The sequence below is a fragment of the Prunus mume genome, unplaced genomic scaffold (assembly GCF_029339155.1).
Source record: "Prunus mume cultivar Tortuosa unplaced genomic scaffold, ASM2933915v1 scaffold25, whole genome shotgun sequence".
In the NCBI taxonomy this organism is placed as follows: Eukaryota; Viridiplantae; Streptophyta; class Magnoliopsida; order Rosales; family Rosaceae; genus Prunus; species Prunus mume.
Window position 1 is genome coordinate 50,912 of NW_028296571.1, and position 25,044 is coordinate 75,955.

At 36.8% G+C, this 25,044-nt stretch overlaps 3 protein-coding genes and 1 pseudogene across 3 annotated transcripts; all 4 read right to left on the bottom strand.

Moving 5' to 3' along the window:
- Positions 1–3,834: 3,834 nt before the first annotated feature.
- Positions 3,835–5,010, bottom strand: LOC148914276 (uncharacterized). Its single transcript, XM_089043766.1, has 3 exons — positions 4,834–5,010; positions 4,611–4,753; positions 3,835–4,185 (listed from the first exon to the last, which is right to left on the bottom strand). The coding sequence occupies exons 1-2, from the start codon at positions 5,004–5,006 to the stop codon at positions 4,612–4,614; spliced, it is 315 nt and encodes a 104-aa protein (XP_088899892.1). The 5' UTR covers positions 5,007–5,010; the 3' UTR covers positions 3,835–4,185; position 4,611.
- Positions 5,011–5,095: 85 nt separating this feature from the next.
- On the bottom strand, positions 5,096–7,570 carry LOC148914277 (uncharacterized). Its single transcript, XM_089043763.1, has 5 exons — positions 7,060–7,570; positions 5,852–6,942; positions 5,591–5,675; positions 5,387–5,482; positions 5,096–5,266 (listed from the first exon to the last, which is right to left on the bottom strand). Exons 1-5 carry the CDS (start codon positions 7,252–7,254, stop codon positions 5,096–5,098), a joined length of 1,638 nt encoding a protein of 545 aa, XP_088899889.1. The 5' UTR covers positions 7,255–7,570.
- On the bottom strand, positions 7,286–16,164 carry LOC148914278 (uncharacterized). The gene is made up of 12 exons (XM_089043764.1): positions 15,961–16,164; positions 15,559–15,773; positions 15,368–15,460; positions 15,240–15,305; positions 14,974–15,139; positions 14,181–14,440; positions 13,409–13,506; positions 13,249–13,318; positions 13,066–13,164; positions 8,077–8,187; positions 7,668–7,973; positions 7,286–7,480 (listed from the first exon to the last, which is right to left on the bottom strand). The coding sequence occupies exons 1-12, from the start codon at positions 16,157–16,159 to the stop codon at positions 7,286–7,288; spliced, it is 1,878 nt and encodes a 625-aa protein (XP_088899890.1). The 5' UTR covers positions 16,160–16,164.
- A 724-nt stretch (positions 16,165–16,888) lies between these two features.
- LOC148914279 (uncharacterized) lies at positions 16,889–19,630 on the bottom strand (annotated as a pseudogene).
- Between the last annotated feature and the right edge of the window lie 5,414 nt (positions 19,631–25,044).

The following is a 25,044-nucleotide window of genomic DNA, read 5'->3' on the forward strand; positions in this document are numbered from 1 at the left end:
TCCTCGATTATTATTATTTTTTTTTATGTCTTTTTGTATATCCAAAAATGTATTTTCTAGTAGGTGGCATGTTTAGATTACAAAGAAAAATTCCAAAACCTTGTAACCTGGAAGAAAACCCCAGCAAGAAATGAATTTGAAATGAGCTTTGAATCTGACTATTTGATTTTGAGTGGTCTTTATGAATTTAGGAATTATGATTTTCTCTTTTTGGGGTTGAAATTCTTGAAATTGAAAGAATTACAAAAATTGTCAAAGGATTGAAAAAAGAACCAAAGAGACATTGATGAATGATGATGATTACTTATTAGAAAATCAGAGTTTGAGAGAAAGAAGAAGCCATGAATATTTTTTTTTTGTTTTGAATAAAGAAAGTACTTTTCTTGGAGGAGAATATATATATATATATATATTTTAAAGGTGTGCTTTTGTTTTGGTTTTTTTTTTTGTTGAAATTTTATAATTATGTAAAATTTGTTGTTAACTTGTTATAATAAAAAATAATAGAAAAAAAGGGCGAATAGATTGGCATTAATTAAATTAACTCGTATGCTGTTATGGAGTTTCACGGGAAGCCAACTCCACCACGAACACTTCTGTGCAAATATTTAGCACGCTATAGTATATATACACTTCCTATAATATTAATATATAATTTAAAGAAATTTTTTTTCCGGGGCCCTCAAGAATCGGGCCCTGTGTGAGCGCCACTTGCACCACCCCAGGGCCGCCCCTGCCCTCAGTTTGCCTATGGTAAAGTTTGATATGTTGTGTAAAAACCACCCCATAAACTCCAAGTTTCATGTTGGTGCGCTCACACGGTTTTATTATCCAAATTTCGCACATGCAAGTGAAACCCATTGACTACAAGATGAGCCTCTTGACCTCTCCAAATAGCGCACAAGTTGAACAACAATTCATACAGAGAAAACAAGGAGATGAGTAGGAGGAGCCTCCGTAGCGGTGCGGCTGAGTCAGTGAGGTCTCCATGCCACTCTCAAGAGTGGCCTTCAAGGTCTCGGTGGGAAATGGAAGACGCGAGTTCGGTATGTTCACGGCTGTGCTACTGTGGGAACGTTGTCAAAACGCATACAACCTGGACGGTTTCTCATCCGGGAAGGAGGTTTCAAGTATGTGCAAGGGTAAGTTTATTTCTCTGTAAGTTTGACCCAAATTTGGCATTTTCGTGGATTCCATTTGTGATGCTGCGCCTCTTTGTAACGGAAATATTGTTTCCGTTTATGCAGAGGAATGGATGTACATTTTGGGAATGGGCTGACCCAGAGATGTGTGACAGATCGAAGCACATAATTCCAGGCTTACTTAGGAAAATAAACCGCTTGGAAGAAGAAAGAAACGCTGGAAAAGGGAAGATGAAAAACCCCTGGTTTTGGGTCTCTGTTTTCATGTTTGGAATGGTCATTTATTTGTTGTGTTCCAAATGTAATAGGAGGTTTGTTCATCTACAGTTGGCAGGTTAAAGGTGGTTAGGTTATGGATGTAATGGAAGAGGTTTGATGAATATGGTGTTAATACTTTGTTCTATACTATAAGTCAGCATTTTATTGGAACCCATACTCATACTAATGCTAGAATACTTGATCAACTAAGTAATCTGAGATGTTCTAATCTGTCTTATTTTAGATGGTATACACATATTTTAAGTTGTAGAGTCATAACTCGTGAAGCTAGTAATCAACCGTTTTGGAAAGAAAAATTCATTACCGCTCTTCCAAACTTATTCGGCCATAAAAGAAGAACTGAGTTCAGCAATGAGCAAGGTCAAATTGATTGGAATAATTTAACCTATGGAAATACAATTAGTACAATTAACGAAGTTGGTATGAAAATGTGGGTACCTATGAAAATTGGTCGACAAATACAATCTGAGCACAAATGTGCTAAATATGCGTTAGGACTCTTCTGTCAACAATATGGTCTTACGTCAGTACCTCTTGTCTAGGAAAAATAAGTCCAATTACCCGAGTGACATTAGGAAAAGTCGTCATTACTCACGAAGAAAACAAGCCTTTGAACGGAATAAAGATAATCATGAGTTGTATAGGAAAAACAAAGTTTACCGTAAGAAAAATAGGTCCAAACCACCGAAACATAGTCGCTTTATGACAAGTGAAGACAATAGCAAAGTTAAATGTTAAAAATGTAAAAAGTTCGGACATTATGGCTCAGAGTGCATAAGCCAAAGAAACTATGCAACAGTTGAAAATCACGGATGAGGAAAAAGACAATTTAATTATAGGTTTAGAGATGTGAGACTCTGAAACAAGTGAGATAGAAACAGTAGTAAACAATTATGAGTCAGAACCCTACCAGTCCTCTGATTCCCAGTCTAGTTCAGCTGGAGTCCAATTTTGTTGGCAAGATAACTGTTGTAATTCAAAATCACTTAGAGTCCTTACTAAGCAAGAAGAGCAAGAAGAGTTATTCATAGAATTAATAAGTAACGTATCAAATCCTGAGCTCAAATCGGAGTACCTAAAGAAACCAAGAAAACTCATTAGCCAAGAAAGTCCTAGTCCATCAACTATCCCTAATGAAATAAGTCTAAATACAACAGTAGAAAAGGCTAGGAAGAGAAAAGAAGTCACCCTTCAACACCTACAATCTGAGATAAAATTAGTCAACAGGGAAATCATTGAGTTAAAGCAAATGAGTCATAAAGTTGAAACTAAGAATTATGAAATAAAACAGAATTTCATAACTCGTCTAGCAAAGGATGATTCTGCATCTAATAGTCAATATGAAAGTCCAACCAATTTTGAAGATGAGCCATGTAATTAATGAGAGCAAGCCCTTCAAATTAGTAAAACAAGTGAAGTTTAGAAAGTGGTATTGTACAGTGAAAAGAGTTGTCCACATTTATACGTTTCACAGAGTCGCACTTTTTGATTCAGGAGGCGACCTGAACTGTATTAAAGAAGGCCTTTCCCGACAAAGTATTATAAGAAATCCACAGTCTTTAAGTACTGCGTCGGGAAAAGCCTTACAGTTGAATTATGAGATTCCAAAAGCTAAAATTGAAAATAAAATCTGTTTTAATACTGCCTTTGTTTTAGTAAAAAACATCACCGATGAAGTAATATTAGGATTACCCTTTATAGGTTTAGTATATCCGCTCTAGGTTGAACATGATGGTGTTAGTTCTATTTATGTAGGAGAAAGACTCAAATTTGATTTTTTGAACTAAGCTTGAGTTACCTAACTGCAGAATCCTTGGAAATAATATTGTTGCAAAAACAGTTAGTATAATTCAAAACAAAGCTCGATAGTTGAAATCTCTTCAAGAATAAGTTAAGTTTAAAATAAAATAAATTCGAACATTTGAAGAACAAATGAAGTTTGATATTTGAAACATGGCCTTTCTAATGCTTTTTGGCATAGTCATTTCTCTATAGTCTACATTGATGCTGTTGTTATCTTCTCTGAGTCCATAGAACATGAATGGAAACATATGCATAAGTTGCTTCAGAAAGTTAGCCAAAATGGTGTAGTTGTCTCTGCCAAGAAAATGAAGTTGTTTGCAACCAATGTTAGATTTCTTGGTTTTAACATAAGCCACTCCCAAATTCATCAAATTGACAAAGTCATCCAATTTGCTGACAAATTCCCTGATCAAATCATTGATCAAATGTCCTGATCAAATCGTATAATGCTTTGTAAATGCCCCAGCAGAGGGTTAGGGATATTGTTTCGGCTAACAACCCCAAACATTTCTGTCCAGATTGGATGAAAATAATTAATATACGAAAGTAAGTATTACACCGAACCACACAAAACAAAACGGCTACAATGTGGGTGGGGCAAAAAAATTGATATGGCTGCAACTTCGGCCAAATGAAGGATATTTTGTTATATGCCTGTACAAAACATGTCAAGTACAGAAGGTCAATAACCGCATTGTCAGAAAGGAAACGTGAGTACAGCCCTTCTACTATGGAATACAAGTACTGGCGAATTACGTTACACAAATTAACACCCTGCAACATAGTACAAAATCAGCACCCTTTATTGCCATCTGTACACAAAGTCAAAAATGGTGCCATGTAAGGCAAAACATCGCATTCATTTTCAGGATTGACAAAACGACGAAACAGCCTGCAACTTCTGTGACATACATGTACAGAATCTGTGATGTCAATATGGGTATGAACCTGAAAGGACCACCTGCATAAGAAGGCCAAATGTGCCGAGAGTTAGCATTCATAGAAAGGGAAACTTGAACGTCTTAATAATTGGAGCAATTTTAAGAAGTAATTCTATTGAGATTTCATAAACAACATGATACAAGTTTTGGATGATACACAGTCAGAGTTCAGAACATATGCCATACTTAAATCAGATGCCAGTTGCAAAACATGTACATTACCATCTACGGTGTTGAAATCCCCAATACCCTAAACTTTGATTAACAATAGTCGCCATTCGCATTCATAAAACTTGGAAAAGATGCCAACATACTGTAAGTTGTCTGAAATGAAGACTGAAAGCACAACTCTGTACGTACGACATAATTCAAAGTAGGTAAATAACTAGGCAATTCTGAAGGCCCTTAACAGTGAATTCATATGAGGTCAGATATGGACTTTTACCTCATACATAGGCCTCTCCCCTGAGAGCCTCGATTGCAAGCTTCAATCGGTAGTAGCCAAACTTGGCTGGGTCAATGGTATTAAAAGGAATGCCAGCACTGAGATACTCAATAAATTTGACGGTCATAATGCCACATGAGGTACTGTCCACCCGAGAAGTACAGAAGTTAGAAGTGCACATACTGACAACATGCACAAAGTGCTTTAAATGAACACAGCTTACCCATCACTTTGCTGAGGAACATCGGAAATTCTGCAAATTGTGAATGGGTTAAACGTTGGCATGTCAATCCCCTTTTTCTTCACCGCTTCAACCTCCGATTTCTCATAAAACCTCATGTCATACAACACCTTTGCAAGCGTCTGGGTAATAGGCTCCATCTGTCGGATAAGCATTGTGTTGGAGGTAAAATAAGATATGAGTCGAGACAAGGGCAGATAACCGACAAAGTCAATTTCACAGCCACCCAATGGGACTGCGAACATTATACGAGATAGACTTTGGATTTTCGCCCATGCTTGTGCATAACCATGTTGCCATGAACCCTGCAGACAAAGTGGTGTATATTTCTGAGGTAGTTAGGGAGGGTCAATATTGAAGCAATTTGTTTCTCAGAATCGCTTTCGCACTTATGTGTAAATGGCTGTAAAAATTGCTGCAAACAAGTGTGAAAGACACGTTACATGAACAGGATCCAATGCACCAAACACAGCCAACAACATTACTCCTACCAATGCAACAAATTGAATGACACATAATATGAATACAATAATACCTGCAGACAAAACTCGGCAGTTGTCCACTTCGTTCCAAATACTTGAGGATGAGAGAGTTGTCTTTTGCGTATTAGAAACATGGCCATGTCAAGGTGCTGACATTTCACAACACAACAACGACCTCAATATTAAAAAAATGGCCACATACTCAAAGTGATCAATTCAGAAATTTTTCGAAATAAAGCACGGTTCAAAAGTATTACCCTCGAGCTCATCCATGCAGTTTCATCTACAAGTTTGTAAAAAAAATCTGCCCCAACTACAAATGGTTCGAGCTCCAGCTCCGCACTACAAAAAAATAAACTTGCAAAGGTAAATTCAACCATAAAAAAAACTAATGGACACCTTGCATAATATGACAATGACACACACACGAACAATTAGCTACGTAGATATTGTTATTGTACATGACTGCATACATCAAAAAACATGTATATTGGTTTTGCCAAGTTACAATTCCTAACCTGATGTCACTTTTCCAAGCCTTGCAAACTTGTATCATAGCCTTCACATCGTCCATGGCCACGGGTTGTGTTGGATCAAAACGGGCCTCAGGTGTCTGTGCATGAAAACCAGTAGTCGGCCTCTTTTTCCTGGAGGGATCGTGAATGGACTCAATAATGTTTTCAGCCAAGGGCCGCTTCAGTCTGCATCCTTTGCCTTCCGCATCTGGTTTCTGAACCGTGACATTAGCCTCCTTGTCCCCTTCATCACCAACCAGATTTATACTAGTTTCCATGGGAGGCCTCGCCTTCCGTCCCACCCCCTGAATTTCTTTCTTATTCCAATCCTCTAACAAATTTAACATTGTTTTACAAATAACTCTGTACCCTTCCCTATCTTCCGGACTAGGAATGAGGGGTTCTTCAAGACTAGGAACCTTCACATCTTCCGAAGTAGGAACCTTGTGAGGTTGTTGGTGCACTTGTTTGTTACAAACTGAAGTGTCAATTTCAGCGGCTTCGACTTCCATGGCTGGGAAGCCTTCCACAATATCAGCAGGGACTTCGGCTTCCCTTTTAGCCCCTTGTATATGCATGGCTAGAAAAGCTTCCACTCCATCAGCAGGGACTTCCGCTTCCCTTTCAGCCCCTTCCACTCCACCATAGACTGTTGTTTCCATTTCAGCCCGTTCAGTATGCATGCCTGGGAAGGCTTCCACTCCATCACCTGCAACTTGTGCGTCCATTTTAGGCCCTGCTGTAGTCGGAGTAGTAAGTTCATTCAAGGGTGACATTTCATTCTGCCCTCCTTCATTCATCTGAGCAGTCCACACTTCCTCATGCCCTTGTCCACCATATAATTTTTTTAACTCCTCCATCTCCAATTTAAAATAATGTTCCACTGAAGCAATTGTTAGGGTCAAATCCCCAATAGCCTTTTTATTTCTGTCACACTCCTTCTCATGCTTCAAACAGTTCTTGTCTACAATAGCTTCCAAGTCACGAACTCTGTTCCTAAGGCCCCGATTTGAACTACGTAGCTTTGCTAACTCATCCTTAGTGCTTTCTAATTGATGCTTCAACCTGCCAAAGTCATTAAAAGACCCTTTGCCCTGCATAAAGTTATAATGCAACAGTTAGAAATCTTACAAAAGCTAAGAAAACTATTTCCACTTCTTTCGTATCGTATTCTCTACATGTTCACAACATTGGAAAAAGGTCATGCTCACCTTAGAAGAGGAGGGAAGGGTAGTTGTTTCCTCAACATCCGCCTCTTTTTCTTCACTAGAAGTGCTGGTTTTGTCTTCGCCCTCATCCCCAAACAATTGAACAATTTCTTCATTGTTCTCATCATCACCCCAACTCCAGTAAGGTTGTTGCTTCTCAATATCAGTCGGCCGGAGAAGTTGCACATCAACCTCCATTTGAAACACATCTAATAAATCAGTGAACTTTTTACTTGTTCCTAATCATAACCTGAGTAATACAAACTGAACTAACCTCAAAGTTTTCATAAACCTGACTCATAACCTCCCGAAAACGGGCCACCGTGTTGCTCCTCCAATGTAATATTCGAGGGATGTGCCTATTGTCTTCATGGACCGTGAAATGCAATGCTTCCAATGCTGGGAAGACTTCAAAAGCCCAAATCTGTTGACAACAATCAAACATCAAAATCTGTACATGTATTTAAATGAACTAAAACATTGTTGGATATGTGTTCACCTGAAGAGCGAAGCCAAACCCCCTTATGATGTACTCTCTGGCTCTACTGCATTCCATTCTTGTCTCGCTCTCTTCTTCCACGCTTGTTGGGCTTTTTTCTGCTTTGGGGCACCTTCACTCGTTGGTAATCCGGAGAAACTGCCCTCAAAAGTGAAGCATTTGTCATCGCATATGACACGGCACCCCATGGATACTTGTCAAACTCTTCTAAGTCTTCGGCCAACTTCAAATAGCGCATGTCAATAAGCACATGCTTTTCAGTACCCAATAGCACAAAAATGGCAAAATAGACCATTCCAAGCTTTAACGCATCGTCATCATCTGTGCACTCAATGAAGGCAGTGTGTAGGTCCAAAAGGGTGGGAGGTTTATTGCTACTGAAGTATTTTCGCTTCAAGGAGCAGTTTTCATTTGTCGCCTTCGGAATGAAAGGGAGCTCCGAACCTTAGGCCCGTGATGAGGCGAAAGTGTTATGTGAATTGTATCAACTTGTTACCCACAATGAATTTTATCCCGTTCACCTGTGTAACTGTCTTAGGATCAGCTTCCTCATCAACAGCCCGTGGACAACTTGTGAATTCCACTTCAGGTCCTCTATCAGTAATAGATGACCAAAACAACTCCTCGAACCTCTGAATCGCCGTATTGAACTTCGCTTTATTGTTGTAATGGCGGTCCTTGCGTGTGAAAGGGCAAATGGCTTTCCTTCGTACTTCTCATCCTCAGGAATCATAAGCTTTGCTTTACAAGCCATTCTAGAGTTCCTTGCACAACAACATCATACATATGGATCATTGGTTACCCATATTTCATACGTACATTACTCAAACTAATACTTTCAAGTCATTTAATATATGTATATACATATGACAAAACCAGAATTGTTTTGAAGCCTCTTTTCTACTCTCCAACTCTCCCACACTCTGCTGTTATCTACATTCCCTTCTACAAAATCTATATTCGATTCCATCCAAAAACCAAATACCACCCAAGTGTGAAAACAAGTTCATGAACCACGGATCCACTTCATACAGGGTTTTGGCGAAATGGCTACAACAATTACTCCAAATGCATCAATGCGTACTAAAATCTACTCATTACCATAGTCATATACATGTCTACTCATGGAACATCAAGATTGGCAGTTATGGACTCGTGTACAAACTAGACACGCAAAATGTTATCAAATTGCAATCGCTAAACATAGCTGGATGAACATGAAATTTCTAAACAGATACTAAAGCCCAAGAAAATACCATTTTCATACATATATGACAAGCTGCAAGCAAGGACTAAGAACAAAATTTAGAAGGTTTTATAGCACAGGGAAAAGAAACATCCCACGCCAACTTACATTAGTATTTCAAATTCACATAATTAACCATTAAGACTGGAAGGGTGCAAAACTATGCTACTAGGTGCTGAAACAGCAATGATACCAACAAATTTACTTATGCATTATTACTCAACAGCTAATTTAGGGCCTAGTGAGGTAAACCTGTGTTATAATGGAATAGCCATTGCCACCAGAATAAATTCCCACACTAATTATGCATCATCAAATGGAAGTGAAAACACGCATCACAAACGAACCAATCCCAGATGACAAATACCAACTTAAGGCACTTCATCGTCCACAGAGCAAAATCAATACACCAATACAAGTTTCATCCAAGCATGAAATAATTCACAGTTAAAATACATTATTATTGCAATCTCTGTAATTACTAAACTTCACAACATCAGTCACAGGTTACTGAAATTATCCTTCTCAAATGAAAACCATACAAATGCACAAACTAGTCAATAACAAATACATAACCAACCTTAGAATCACTCGTTTTGTGCACAGAACCGAATTGGAAATCCGAGCAACACCTACAGAAAATCGCGATTTTTGTCTCTGACAGGATTGAGCAGGAGGAGGAAGTATGTGAACTAAGTCTGAACCGAAACCAGGATTTAGGGTTTTTTGAGGCCCTGAAGGAGCAGAGGAGAAGAGAAAGACTTCGATTCAAGACATGAAAAGAGAGGGAACTGAGAAATCGTTTAAGGGAGATACCATTTAACGAAGAAACCCTAAACGTCAATAACCGCCTCCCCAAACCCTAACATTGACGGCAGAGAGAGAACGAGAGAGTGCTGCTTAGGTTTTGGGGACAGAGGGAGACATAGAGTGGTGGTGGCCGCTGGAGAGAGAAAGCGCCGCCAGAGAGGAAGAGACGACCGTCACACAGAGCTGAGAAAGACAGAAGTGTTAGGTCGCCAATCCATGGCCAATAACTCCCCAATAGATATGTTTTTATATGGAGGGCACTTCGGTCATTTCACGTCCCCAAGTGATTATATTAGAATACAATTTGTAGCCTGATTATTTCAGCACACTATTTCTGATTTGTGATTATATCAGCTTATTTCCCAAAAACATATCCAATTTAACAAGAGCAACTCCACCCATTTGTGGGAGCTAGGGCAACCACTATTCACGTGAATAGTGGTTGCCTTACAAATAGTATTGTGTGTTTCTACCCGTTGCCATGGCCAAAGGTAATTACTATTTATTTTTTTGGTTTTTTTCACAAATTTGTTTACCTAAGCAATTAATTTGGATAATATTTTCGGATACGATTTTTGGGTTCGTACGTGTCAATATTTAATATAAAATTCATATCTCAATCGGATAAAATTTTGGTATTTATAGAAGAAAAAAAATCAGTAAATTTTTTGGTATTTTTTAAAAAAAAATTTGATTTTTTTTTATTTTTTTATTGCACACAAATTGGCTACCGCTGGATTGAGAAAAAATCGATCAAGAGCCCGAGCGCGACACGTGGACTTTAGTGGCAATCAGAGCACGTGGGGCATCAGAGCGATGACGCCAGCAATAGCCCTCGGGCTGAACTGCCCGAGGGCTAGCCCGACTGTGGGACCCACTCCCACCGAGCTTAACCGCTCCGCTAGAAACCATTTTTTCCCACCCAAACCTTGGGCTCACTCTCCACCGAATCGCTCTAAGGTCTCAAGTTTTGTAAGTTCATCAAATCTTGGTCGAAGTATTACTCCAATTTAATGGAAATAGGGCATGTTTGATGGTGTTTGACAATAAAACAAGAAAAGTATTTTTCAGGAAGCATTTTGATTTTATACACAAAATTTGACGTTCTAATTGAAGTACTTCTAGAAAAAGTGTTTGCAAGCATAAGTGTATTAAAGCAATTCCAAACTTCGTCCAAAAAAAAATAAAAAAATCATACAATCCCAAACAAGTGCATAAATCCAATCGAGGCCAAGTCACTATACCAATCCCAAATAATAGTTGTTTAGGTGGATTTTGTCCGATTTGGTTTCCTTTTGGGTTGTTACTTTTGCAGTCATGTTAAAGTCATATCTCTTAATCGTTGGATCGAATTGGTTAAGAGATAAGCTCTCATCTATGGGCTTTTAGATAAGGCCCTCACTATAGAATTTTTGGAATAACTGCATGCCTGTTATTTACATGCGAATATTTACTCCCACACATACCAAAGTAGTTTCTAAACCTAACAAAGAAATTTTTTCAACATAAATGTGATTAGGGCAATATTCCCTTTAAACCTATCAAATATCTATCAATTATTTGCACTAAAAATCTATTAAGGAATCACTAATTCTTAACTCATAACGAATAACAGTTTAATGCATGTGCAAAACTCTTCTATTAGGATCAATTTTGTTGAGAGCTGCAATGGACTTACTGGATTGCTGAGAGGGAGGCTGAGCTCTCTTTCATCCATGTCTGAGTTTGCGGCACTAGGCCCCAAAACACCTCGAAAGAATCGAAGCCTTAGGGAGTGCTTTGGTCTTCTTCAATGACTCCTTAGTACATTGCAAGTTTTGATGAGAAGGATACAACAGCTGTTGTAAGGACATTGCTTCACAATAGAGTGGTGCAAGTGCTGGAAGGATTCTGCTTGAAACACAGTGGAACAGGTGCTAGAATAGGTGTTTCAATAGATGCTGCTTGTTTGGATGGGCTTCCAGCAGCTTTGGAAGGAGTTGGAGATGGTGTATTGATGTTGTACAAGCTTGGTTGGCATTATAACCATACGCAAGCCACTTTATGCATTATATTGATCACTTCAAATTTTGTATTGTTACTTAGCATGCGTCATTGCACACTATCAAATAATAGTCATATGGGTTATTTGAATCATTCCCAGCATTAAAGGCTTTGCATAAGATATTATTTCGAAACACTGCAGAAAGAAAAGAAATAATACCTCATCGTGGCTTTGCTTTGGGGCTGAAATTGATTATTTGGCCCATTTTAGGTACCTTTTATGGCCCCAATAATTAAGGGGGCTAATGTTAAAGCCCAAAAAATCTTAAGAAAGACCCACGCATATTTTAAAGCACAATGCACTCTCATATTATAAAAGCAGCCTAGCCGATACATACATGCCATGCCCAACAAGGCTATTTGGCACGTGGGGAGGTGGTGGTATGAGTTTACCACTTTCACATGCAAACTTGTAATAATTGCAAAAGTTTCACAAGCACAAGCCCACCTAGTCCAATGCACTGTTGTTGAGGCCGAAAAAGTCACGATAAGCCCAAAAACATTCAAACCCAATATGACATACAAAATAGGGATAAATTGGTCATGTATTAAATCCAATTATATTTTCGGGAATTAATTTGACAAAATAAATATGTACACAAGCTTTTATACAAATTCCAATAGCATCCATGTCATGCCAAAAACCTATTCCTTTAATTTCGATATGTCACTAAGGTTGGTCACAAAAGCCTAAGTCACTATACACTATGCGAAAATTGACTTTTAGCTTTGGATAATATCCGTTGCTAAAGGTACCCAAGAAGCTATATAAAATCTATAAGATTAAGAAAAACTATATAAAATCTTTAACAAGAAGTTATGCACAATCTTTAACAAGAAGCTAAAGAAAAACAAAAATACCATAAAATTAAAAAAAAAAAGGGAATTCAACTTCAATTGTTTGAAGATTTCATACAGCAACTTTTTGTTTTTATTTTTATTTTTGAATAGAAACGATTGTATTGATAATCAAGAGGACAAGATGTCCTCGACTAAACAACAAGAGCAAACACTACTTAATTAAAAGCAAGAAACTAGAATCAAGAAAAAAACCACTGAAGCTACACCCCCTAAAATTTGCTAGAAAAAACATCTAAGTAAACTTATCTTCAAACAACAACTATGCCAAGGAAACAGAAACTGTAAGAAAGAATCATGCACATTCTGCAGTAGATTGACCAAACAGAATGGTATATGAAAATACTACAATAAGGTTTTATATTTAACATTCATCCACACACCAAAAAAAAAAAAAAAGAAGTCACCTCAACATTAGAAACATTGCCAAAGTCGAAAAGGAGCAACATCAAACAAAGGAATAAAAAATATTTGGTATTCCAGCTGAACCCAATCATCCAATCCATAAGAAAGACTCAAAAAATCAGAAGCTATATATAATTTGTATAAGTACCTTAGTTTGAAATGCAAGGGATGAATCTTCACAAATTTCCTTCATGTACCGCATCACACAATAACCACACGTCTTTCCATCAGCTTGTCTAGGAGCACCCTATATTATGCACAAAACACGTTCAGCATTTAGTACTTACGTTCTCTAAAATTAATCTTTCTAAATAGTCAAATACACACATACCGAAAGCATAATCCATGTTGGTGGTCTACGCAGGTCTCTCCCCTTTTCAGCATTAAATTGTTTTATTCCACTTTAGCACATAAATCATAGAAGATTTCAGGCTATAATACAAATGAAAAGGTTGACATATTAAGGAAATAATTAAAAAAGAACGACTTACGTGTTTACAATACGTTTCCACACATCATGAGGGTGACGAGCCCCAAGAGGATCCATGATATACACATTGTCTCTCTCTTCGTTAATGATAGTAAGGACCTACATATTAATTGGAAATATATTAGTAATAGTCATAAATATATATTCTAAAAAAAAAAAACCACTTTACTTACCCAAGATTGTATGGGATCAAAAAGATGTTGTCAATACTAGCTTGGTTCAAAGCTTTCACAATGTATTGAACCCTCCCTGCCTCATCCGGTGACTTCGGATCATGTGTGGTACGACTTGGGTCCATAAATGCAATCATTCTTTCCCATTCTTGGTCTTTTGCCAACTTATATAAATATCTGTTAGCCATTATCATAGAGTCAGTAAATTGAAACACATGATTAATATCCAAATATAAACGTAAAATTATAAAACACAAAGTGACTATTACCTAATGTAAGTGGTTATTACAGCTTGTCCTATTTCATTCATTTGAATGAAGCTAATTCATCTTCTTTTAGGACGTATATCATCTTTTCTACACCAAATATGTCCTCTTCAATATATGAAGCGAGGGTCTGGCCTTGGGACATCAGTTTCTGTGCAAAGCCGTATAAAATCTTGCAAGACTTTGGTACTGTTTCCGGGATAGACTAAAACAATGACTTTGCTAATTTTTCCTTTGTAGTTTTTTTTTTCTTCTCCTATCACATATACCAAAAGGTCACATATATATTAGGGATAATATGAAATAAAACAAGTTCAAAAGTAAGGTTGTTTACCACTATATCGTCTATAAAAACTATAAGATCCTCTGGCCAAGCTACTTGAGATCCAACAGCATCCTCAACAGTATTCAACACTCCTTTCACTGGTATCGGTAGTGGAGAAGCTCCATTTATGACATAATTAACAGAGACTCTTATATTTCCCTCTCCTAAAGGAACTTTATGAAGCAGCTGTTGAGGCACATTGATGTCAACAATTGTGGCACTTGCAACAATATTGTCCTTTGAGCCAAAAGCCAATTTGCAATCCTTACCTAATACACATATAAAAGGCACGTAAAAAATAATAATAATCAAGCATACCTTAGCCATAAACCAAATTAAGCATATGCATATTACAAAACGACATGAAATTCAGCAAGCATATATTCAGTCTTAATATCAAGTTTAAAATCTGTTTTTTAATTTGCAATGCCTAAATCTAATACTGCAATATTAATAAGTGCATAATATCAAAGTAAATTCAACTAAACATTACCTTGTTCGCCTCAACTTCAGTTTGCTCCACCACATCATCACAAGCATCCTCACAAACTTCTTACCAACAACAACTTCCACAAATTTTGATGGTATGTTTGTTGATGCTTTCTTGGACATGGGAGAAATATTTGGAATATGGGCTGAGGTAGATACAATACAGGGTTGACCGGAAATCGCCACCTTCAACATCTCTATTTGCTTTTGAAGAAGTTCTTGCGCAGCTTTGTGCTTTTGTGTTGTTCTTCCATAATCTTTTTTGTCTCTTGCAGCAAAGCTTCTCGTTCTTTCAACATTCCATTTGACACACACTTCCTCTTTTTCCTAGGAAAGTTGAAGAACACACTTGGCTTCACAAAGCCTCCCATACCCCTCACCCTTCCAACATGTTCAAGGGTCTCCAAAACCATAGCTAAGACATCATTATAACCAGATATGGTTATAAGGCCTTCTTCTTTCTCCTTCAGCAATTTTTCCTGATTTAGAAAGATACACACACACACACACACACATATATATATTAGAAAGATATATTTTTGTCTTACAATTGACTGATTATTTTACATATATACTTACAATTGTTCCAGCCAATTCAGTTACCTCTTCATCAACAATCTTCCTGTTCTTATCTTCACATGCTACCTTCCATAAAAGAGCTCGATCTACTTCCCAACTATATACATATTCTCCATATATATACTTACTAACTCTTCTACCACTCCAATATATCCTTTACGGCCAGTTCTATGATGGTATTTACATTTATTGTCCCTCTTCTTTTGGAGTTCATGGATTTCCTACATTATAAACAAGAAGTTTATATCATATTTACAAATCTATGAAAGTTTGTGTCATATTTACAGTTATATGATGGCATTTACAAATCTGATCATACCTGCCAATTTTCACTCAATCTAGAGATTACAAAACTTTGCCAATTTGATAATTCAATGAAGTCATGCATTTCAGGAGGCTCCTTCAAGGCTTTTGGGTCATTTCTATGTGGAAGTACGTACTCCCTTGTTAATGTACTTTTGAATTGCCTCCATTTAGTTGAAGCAGATTGCAAAGTAGACTGTTTGCTTTCAAGTGGTAATTCAAAGATGGACGGCACCAAAAAAACAAAAGTATAAAAAAAAAAAGTTAGACTTTGATTCAGTGCCACAGTCTTCTGCTTCAAATATGCTGCCCAGAAATTATGCAATAGAAGATAGAGAAACTAGAAAGCTTGATCTTATGAGAAATGATTAAAATAAGTATAAAAGAATTATTCAATATACATTAATTAAAATTACCGTCATTTCTATCCAGATTTTCTCCTTTAAATGGTCATCCACTGCTGCCCAATTGCTTAAATGAATAGGGATTATTGTTCGAGCAATTACACCTGTGTATGATGCATATTGTTTGCCCACCTTCCCCATTGCTTCTCCTTTTGGGCTAAACTCAACTACTAACTTTTTCCCTTTCTTTTTTTTCTTTTGAATTTTATGCATTTCTGTTGGACCACGCTTTCTTTTAGCTTCACTCATGGTGGTAACAGTTGTTTGTGATGAAGAAGCTTCATTTGACTGGGGTATATCTGAGTAGTTCTCTAGTTTCTCTTTTGAGGGTTTCACTAGTGTCTTCTTTGGTGAATCCATAGCAAGATTGATTAAGGCAAACCTAAACACCTAAAAGCAAAACATTATTAGTGAATTGTATATATGCACCAAAATGGACAGATTATATGAACGTATAGCAAGACAAATATAGACAAACAGATTAAGGCTGATTATATATGAACCCATAGCAAGATAGATTAAGAAAAATTATAAAAGCCCCAACTTACCAAATCATAACACCAACATGGAAACAATTAATTCATGTAAACAAATCATAACACCAACTTACAAACTGGAATTTTATAATGACAGAAAAAAAAAATTCAGATTATAAAAGCATTCTAATATGATGTCAAGAAAGAAAATTCTTACTTAAGAAAATTGAGCAGTACTTTTGGAATTCCACATACACATAAACCAACATCTATGCTCCTTTTTTCGATTAGTGACCCATATACCCTCGCAATCTATTCGAATGTAATTCACATCTCCCTCACCCAATACATATTTAAATTCTTCAACTGGTGGTAGTCCATTGGTAAAGGATTGGTGTTCAAGTACAGCATCTTCTAACTCATCACCATGAAAGTAGACTCTATTCGACATTGGAAGCACAATTGACTAGCCATCGTTTTCAGGGTCATCAATGTAAAATACTTGACTCACGTGAGTGGCCATAACAAATTCATCATTTCTATAACCTCTCCCATTAAGGTTCACCATAGTCAACCCGGTGTCATCGTCATATTTGATACATTTCTCATTCTCAACCCACGCACACTTAAATAAAGGCACTCTAAACTGATGATAAGTAAGCTCCCATATTTCTTCAATAGCCCCATAAAATTTCATGTTTGAAACAATTAGATTTTTATCCTTTGCACTCGAAACTTGCATAGTACTTGCTACGGAGCAAACCCCACTATTTTGGACAGCACGCTCATTGTCTTGTGCTTTGGTGTGGTGTCAATATCCATCTATGGCATAACCTCTATATTTCATAACTCTTTTTCGAGGTTCTTGAGCCAACCACTTTACGATGTCTGTCACCACATTGATATTCATGCATAATTGACCACCCACCTACGATAATAAAACAGAATAAATTTGTTTGTCATACCAATTAAATATGTTCAAAACAAATTAGTATTATAAACACAACTGACTCTATGATGAAACTAGCTAATAAACCTTCGGTTGTGCATGTCTTGTATCCATTTTTCATCTTCTTCTTTCCTAGGATTAGTCGTTCACTGTAAAACATTACAATGCACAAATAAGAATTTTGTTATTAAGCTGACTTAATAACCAAAAAAAAAAAAGACAGTAGAGAGTTGTTTTCAAAGATAACTTATTACTTTATGTAAGGATCAACTTCCATTGTATTATCCAAGATAGTTCGATGTGCTTGCTCCCATTTGTCATGCGGCACTGATTCTATAACAACGCTTGATAAATCAGTGATAGTATTTGCTAGATCTAACCGCGATATAGATACCTTAATTGCACTTAAATTAGCCATGTACTCTAAGCAAAACTGTACAGATTCTTCCACATGGAAGCGTTCAGTGATACAACCCTCCGGATACACACGATTGTGTACATAACACTTTAATACCTTCATGTATCTTTCAAAAGGGTACATCCATCTATAAAAAAAACTGGTCCACACAAACAAACCTCTTTAATAAGGTGCACAGTTAGATGGACCATTATATCAAAGAAAGATGGAGGAAAAAATTGCTTAAGAAAACACAATGTTGCCACAAGGTATGATTGTATCCTATCAAGGTTAGGTACATCCACCACCTTTTTACATAAATCATTGAAGAAGAAACAAAATCTCGTTATTGCATATCTAACATGTTTAGGCAACACACCATGTATAACCACGGGTAGCAATTGTTGCATTAATACGTGGCAATCATGTGACTTAAGACCAAGTAGTTTCAACTCTTTCATGCATACAACATTTCTTTTATTTGAAGAGTAGCCTTCTGGAACTTTTATACCCATCAATGCTTTGCACATTGAAATTTTCTCCTTCTTATTCAATGTACACATTGATGGAGGCAAAAAAGTTCTCTTCTCCCCAACTTGTGGGGCCAAACCAATTCTTACTCCCAATTTAACAAGATCCTCACGAGCTGCCACATCATCTTTTGTTTTCCCAGGAATGTTCAACATCATACCGAAAATACTCTCACATACATTCTTCTCAATGTGCATAACATCTAGGCAATGTCGAACATAGTGTGATTTCCAATAAGGAATGTTAAAGAAAATTGATCTTTTCTTGTAATAATTTGTACAACCTACATCTCTCCGCTTCCCAGTTCTCTTCCCCCACTCATAGTTTATGGACTTGACTTCTTTCCATACTTACTCCCCGGTTAGAGGCATTGGTGTCGGGTCAAGTTCTTCCTTACCATTAAATTCTTCGGTTAATTTTCTGTAAGGATGATAACGTGATAAGAATCTTCGATGGCCAGTGAATGCCATTTTATTTCCATGTTCCAACCTTTCCGCATATGCCATTTTATTCTTTGGTTAATTCACCGCATAATACTCTTTCGTAGTGCACCCATACAAGTTACCATATGCCGGAAAATCATTGATTGTCCATAATAGGATAGCTCTCAAAGTGAATGAATCTTGCCAGGGAGCATCATAGACTCCCTCCAACCCATCCCATAGTAATAATGCTAAATCATCAACTAAATGTTCCAAGTAGATGTCTATATAATTTCCAGGTTGTTTAGGGCCAGAAATTAACAATGTTAACATCATAAACTTCCTCTTCATGCACAACTCCGGAGGAAGGTTATATGTCACCAAAATCACTGGCCAGCAACTATATCTACTACTAAGAGAACTATGTGGATTGATTTCATCTGAAGAAAGAGCTAACCTAAGGTTTCTTGGTTCACTCCCAAAATCTGGCCACTTATAATCAATCATCTTCCACTATGGCGAATTAGCTGGATGACTCAATCGACCATCCCTTATTTGAGCTTCATTATGCCAAGTTAAACTTTTAGATGTTTCCAAGGACTTAAACATACTTTTAAACCTGGGGATAGGAGGAGTGTACCATAAAACCTTTGTCGGGGCCCCTTTCTTCACTACGTTCTTCTTTGTCATCTTCCATCTTGAAAGGCCACATTTAGGGCAGCTTGTTAAATCATGATACTTCTTCCTATACAAAATGCAATCATTAGAGCATGCATGTATCTTCTCATATTTCAATCCCAATGCATTCAACATCTTCTTTGCCTCATACATAGACAAGGGTAGCTCTTGACCGATCGAGAGCAAATCACTAACTTCGATCAGCATATCCGCGAAACAATTGATGGTCATGCCATGTCTTGCTTTAAGATTGTACAACTTAACCAATTCTGATAACTTGGTGTGCTTATGACACCAAGGATAAAAAGGCTTCTCGGCTTCCTCCACAAACTTCTTAAATTCCTTTAAATTTTTAGTGAAGTGTTCATGTGCATCTTCGCACATGTCAACCGTTTCTCCAAAAAAATCACCTTCCAGTTGTGGTTCTTGATTTACAGTTTCACTAGCATTTATTTCAATAGGCTTGGCATGCCATATCCAATCCTTATATATTTGGTCAAAACCATTAAAATACATATGCTCCCTTATTACTCTAATCGTAAACTTTCTTGTATTCCCACATTTCTGGCATGGACAACGAATGCGTCCATGGTCAATAGCATTTGTTAATGCTATCCTTAGAAATTATTCAACTCCTTCTTCATACTCTTTACTTCTCCTATCGGCAAGCATCCAAGATTTTTCCATAATTGCATAACCCGTCATTTTTACCAACACATAATAAAGTTAGAGGAAACACTAGTCCATATTCAAAACAAAAAGGGCAAGAACCAATTGCATGCAATTAAGCTCAATTGCAATGATGTTACATGAATTACATACCACATGCATATTTAACTTAAGCCTTGTTATTTCAAAATCAGAATGAACATTATAGAACCTAGTAGTAACACATTCACATAACTTTACACTCCAACAACAATAATTGAGGTCAAGTATGAAAATTAGGTCATGTTTTAGATCGAAAGGGCACTTAATTTATTAATTATGACGATTAACATAATTAAAAAGATTAGCCATTACTGTGACTAGTAGTAGTGACCCCCCCTTCTCAAAATGAGCCACATCCAAAAATCATATAATGCTGGAAAGACACAAACACAAAATCAAACTTAGAGCCCAAAAAGAAAAAAAAATGGTGGTGAGAGAGAAGGGGAGGAGGGGGCAAGGCAAGAAAGCAAGCCAGCATTGCTTAGATTTTTTCTTGACCATGTTTGGGTGGCAGCACGACCAAAATCCCTAATTAGTAAAATTTTGTTGTGATTAGTTGTGATGTTTTGCTGCCAACATTTATAATCATTTTTGTATCATCTGCATTAGCCTGCCAATAATTAATTTGGCCCCTAAAAAGCATGATTTGTACTAAATAATTTATTTTAGAGCTTCAATTTCGTTTTAATATTGGTGACTGAACCTAAAACAAAATAATGGGCTCAAAATCTTTTATCGTCATCATGTTTTAGAATAGACAGAGTAAGGCTTAAGTTTTATATCATGTTAGAGAGTGAGCCATTATTTGAAAACTATACCATTGTGATGCATTTATCAACCAACCATTGGATTCTCTGTTTGAGAATATGAATCACGCAGAGTAAAAAACCATGCAGACACAAAAAGCCCTAAACAAAAAACATCAAATTTAAACTCTAAGCCATCCATTGCAATGGAAATTACAGGCACAACATTGACCTTCCATCATTTAAATAAAATTGCATCACAATATTTCCCACAGTTGACAACAAAGAACCAATTTTTTTTTTTTTTTACTAACACTCAAAGACCAAACCAGAGTATTCAAATATTTTTAAACATAATGGTATCCAAATAGAAATAGTAAAAGCATAAATGGAAGCATACGAAACTCAGAACTCAAATAGTGAGAAACAAATACACTCAAGATTGAAGAGGAAGATGTTTTATCTTACTTGTAGTTATCAAGATTCAGTATAGGCAGAGACAAGAGACTCCACCAAATGCATCTGCGTGAGCTCCAAAAGGAATGCAAAATTTGGACTTCAACTGACCTCCAAATGAGTTCTTGAAGGTTATTGCGGTGGCCTTCCCCAATCTCTGAAAGAAGGCAGCCATTTTCAGTAAACAATGTCAAAAAACCACAAACCTTAATAAACCGAAAAATAAGCTTCAAATTGCAACATGCAACATCCATGAAAAATAATAGATCTCAGATGAAGAATAATCAAACCCTAAACTTAAAAATCATATTTATAACAAATTACCCAAATCAAAAAATGTCGTGTATGAATCAGCAAACTATGACTTTAACTTTACTAAAATTATGAAAATAGAAAGTAATTCACAACACAGAGAACATGAGCAATCTTAGAGCCATAACAAAGAACAGGGCTAGCCATCAACATCTAGAAAAATTGATCCCAGAAACTAGCAGAAATTTCACACAATCATTTCCAATGGCGATAAAGAGAGAGCAATTAAAATGCAAACATGGAGTGCAAGAGGCAAAGGCAAACACTTACGAGCGGAAGCGGAGAGAAAAAGATCATATCCACAAATGGAACAAAAACGACGGTAAAATCAGCTAAAAATGCAACATAAAGTGTACAAAACGACAGTCTTGGACTCGTAAAAGCAAGCACATACCAGTAAAGGATCGGAGTTATGAACCCTAGCTAAAGAAGAAGCCTCGAGAGGAAGGCGGTAGAGTGACTGTGATGTGACTGGATCTGAGAGTGACTGTGATGTGGGTATAGTGAGAGAGGGTTTAGGGTGACTAGGGTATCGTGAGAGAGAAGAGTGGCAGTTTGAAGGTGAGAAAGATGAGAGCTTACAGTAACTGTCTGTGGGTATCAAGAAGAAAGGGAAATTTTTGGTGAGAGAGGGAATTTGAAATATTCACAAGGGACTGAAATGTTTTAGGGAAAAATCACTATAGTGGTCAACTAGGCTTTTGGCATCAGAGCTAAATGTGGCGCTTAAATTTATTTTTCGCACAACAATTTTACGCATCAGTATATTTCTATCATAGATACTAAGTATAATCAATGGCATTGGTAGGAAAAACCAAAAATTTGTGTTGATGCCTTTATATATTTTTAGTCTTAATATTCATAAAACCGATGCCTAATATACTAACAGCATTGGTATTTTATTTCGCCAATGCCTATGTAGTGTTGCGGAAAGTGAAATTTGGCATAGCGAGAAGGTGAGCACTTCATAAAAATCCAGGCTATAGTTGCAGTTTCGATCTAGTTTCGTAATAAACTGTGGTCGCTGACGATCCAATATAACCGCTTGGTCAGAAAATTCATAAAACTCGAGATCATATCATCAAGGTCGTTGTGTTTCAACCATTTTAACAAATGGTCGAGACTCGCCATGCCGAATCTGTGTTCTTCGCTTTGACAATGGCGAAAATTTCTCAACCATGATCTTAACCAGTTCTTACAAGATCATGGCATCATACATCAATGCTCATGCCTTTACACTCCCCAACAAAATAGGGGGCTGAAAGGAAGAATAGACATTTATTGGAAGTCATTTGTGCCTCTCTCTTTGATGCCAATATGCCACGATCCTTTTGGGGCGAAGCCGTCATCTCCACAGCATATCTTATCAATTAGATTCCCTCTAGTGTCCTAAATTTCCAAACATCACTTCAAACACTTCACCACCATATCCAAACACCTCACACCCCAAATCTGGAACCCCAGATTTGGTGTGTTGTATTTGTCCACTTACATGATCACCAACGAAGCAAATTGGATCCCCGAGCCAAAAAGTGTGTTTTCATTGGTTATGCACCTCATCAAAAAGGATACCGGTGTTATCATCCTCCTAATCAGAAGGTCTTTACCTCCATAGATGTTGTGTTTCGAGAACATAATTTATATTTTTCAACAGCCCGAGAGGATAATTAAGAATCAACCACTGCTTCAATTCTTGATATCTTTTTTTTTTCTCTAGAATGTCACTGCATCAAAATGACCGATCACCAGAGAAAGCAATCGTCGCCTTTAGTTCTTCAACTATAGAGAATCGCTTAAAACGATCGTCTCAGCAGACAACGATCAGCTTGTCTCCACAATCACAAAATCAAGAGGAGGAAATTGAAGCTTTTTATGAGATTTTGCCCGCTCCAGTATCTCACCAATCACTTGCTGAGGAAGTCATTCGGGTAACATCTTTTCCTGAACCTAATAACATTAATGAAATATCCCATGATGATTTGATTTCAAAAGGCACAGAGCCTACATATCAACTTCCAGAAAAGAAGAACCGTGGCAAACCTCGACTACAATATGAAGCAGATCTTAAAGCCAAAGGGAAATATCTCATTAATAATTATATATCTCTCAACAGATTATCAAAGTCACGTGTGCACTATGTGAAGAAGTTGGCTAGCATATCTGTCCCCAACAGTGTAACTGAAGCACTAAAAAACCCAAAATGGAAAGAAACTATGAATGAAGAAATGCAAGCTCTCCAAAAGAATGTCACATGGGAACTCGTGCCTTTACCTCATGGAAAGAAGATAGTAGGATGCAGGTGGATTTATACTGTGAAACTCAAAGCAGATGGATCCGTTGAAAGATAAAAAGCCAGATTGGTGGCGAAGAGGTACATACAGAGATATGGGATAGACTATGAGGAGACCTTTTGTTGGTAATTTTTAACAACAATATTAAAACCTTGCAAGTGCACAAATTAAATGATAGGATAGTAAGCAAGCAAGGGTCGATCCCACAGAGATTGTGATCTAAAGAGATGATGAAAACTAAAACACAATTAAACACGAAAACAAAATAAAAATTGAAACCACAAGGACTTCCACACACACGCCAACACCAAGGGGGTTTTTGATTTGATTTTGTGAATAAAACAAAATAAGGAAAACAAAACAAAACAGAATTCAAATTAGAGTTTAAGGGAAATTGGTTTAAAATCAATCAAGAGCAATAACTAGTACTCACTATCCACCTCCAAACAATCAATCAATCCATAAACAACAATAGATAATCAATTTCTAGCAAGCATATGATGACGACACTCACAACAAGATCATGGCATTTGACTCGAGTTGTATGATTCTCTCTTAAGTGTATGTAAAGTGTATGACATTTACATCAATACGTGTATTCTTAATTGAAATCTAGTATGGCATTTACTCAAATTAACAATCAAGAATCCATTAAGATCAAAGAGAATATGAGTGTCACAAAAACCCTAAAATATGGCATTTGTTATTAGGAATTCAAGAATCGATTTCTCATAACTAGTTCTTAACCCAATTATTCGTTGCGAACAAGAACACATTCAATATGGCAATTGACCTATGTTCTACAACAAATTAATTCCAATACATGCTTCCAAGTTAGCTACTCAAAGAAACAAAGTATTAGAATTCACATAACATAGAGAAACTGAAATCATCACGCTTGTAGAAATTGAAAATCCATTCAAATTTGTTTATAAAATTGAAACCATGTTTAGGGCTTCAAGATTAAGCCCTAACTAACAAGAAATTAGTCACTCATGTTCTTGGATGAACTCAAAAATAAATACATAAGAACTGAAAATTAAAAGAAGGAAGGAAAAGAAAGAACTCGTTGGCAGCTTTCTCCTCTTGTGCGGTTAATCTCCTTAAGACGTGAATCCCCTGTATGAGG

Excerpts from the sequence above, each read along its gene's own strand:
- LOC148914276 (XM_089043766.1), bottom strand. The coding sequence starts at position 5,006 with ATGCTTATCCGACAGATGGAGCCTATTACCCAGACGCTTGCAAAGGTG. Across the intron at positions 4,754-4,833 it reads GTTCCTCAGCAAAGTGATGG|TACCTCATGTGGCATTATGA; the intron begins GTAAGCTGTGTT and ends TCGGGTGGACAG.
- LOC148914277 (XM_089043763.1), bottom strand. The coding sequence starts at position 7,254 with ATGGAGGTTGATGTGCAACTTCTCCGGCCGACTGATATTGAGAAGCAA. Across the intron at positions 5,676-5,851 it reads GCTTGGAAAAGTGACATCAG|TGCGGAGCTGGAGCTCGAAC; the intron begins GTTAGGAATTGT and ends ATTTTTTTGTAG. Across the intron at positions 5,483-5,590 it reads CTGCATGGATGAGCTCGAGG|CACCTTGACATGGCCATGTT; the intron begins GTAATACTTTTG and ends GTGAAATGTCAG.
- LOC148914278 (XM_089043764.1), bottom strand. The coding sequence starts at position 16,159 with ATGCATAAAATTCAAAAGAAAAAAAAGAAAGGGAAAAAGTTAGTAGTT. Across the intron at positions 15,140-15,239 it reads CTGAATTGGCTGGAACAATT|GAAAAATTGCTGAAGGAGAA; the intron begins GTAAGTATATAT and ends TTTCTAAATCAG. Across the intron at positions 13,165-13,248 it reads CAACATGGATTATGCTTTCG|GGTGCTCCTAGACAAGCTGA; the intron begins GTATGTGTGTAT and ends TGCATAATATAG.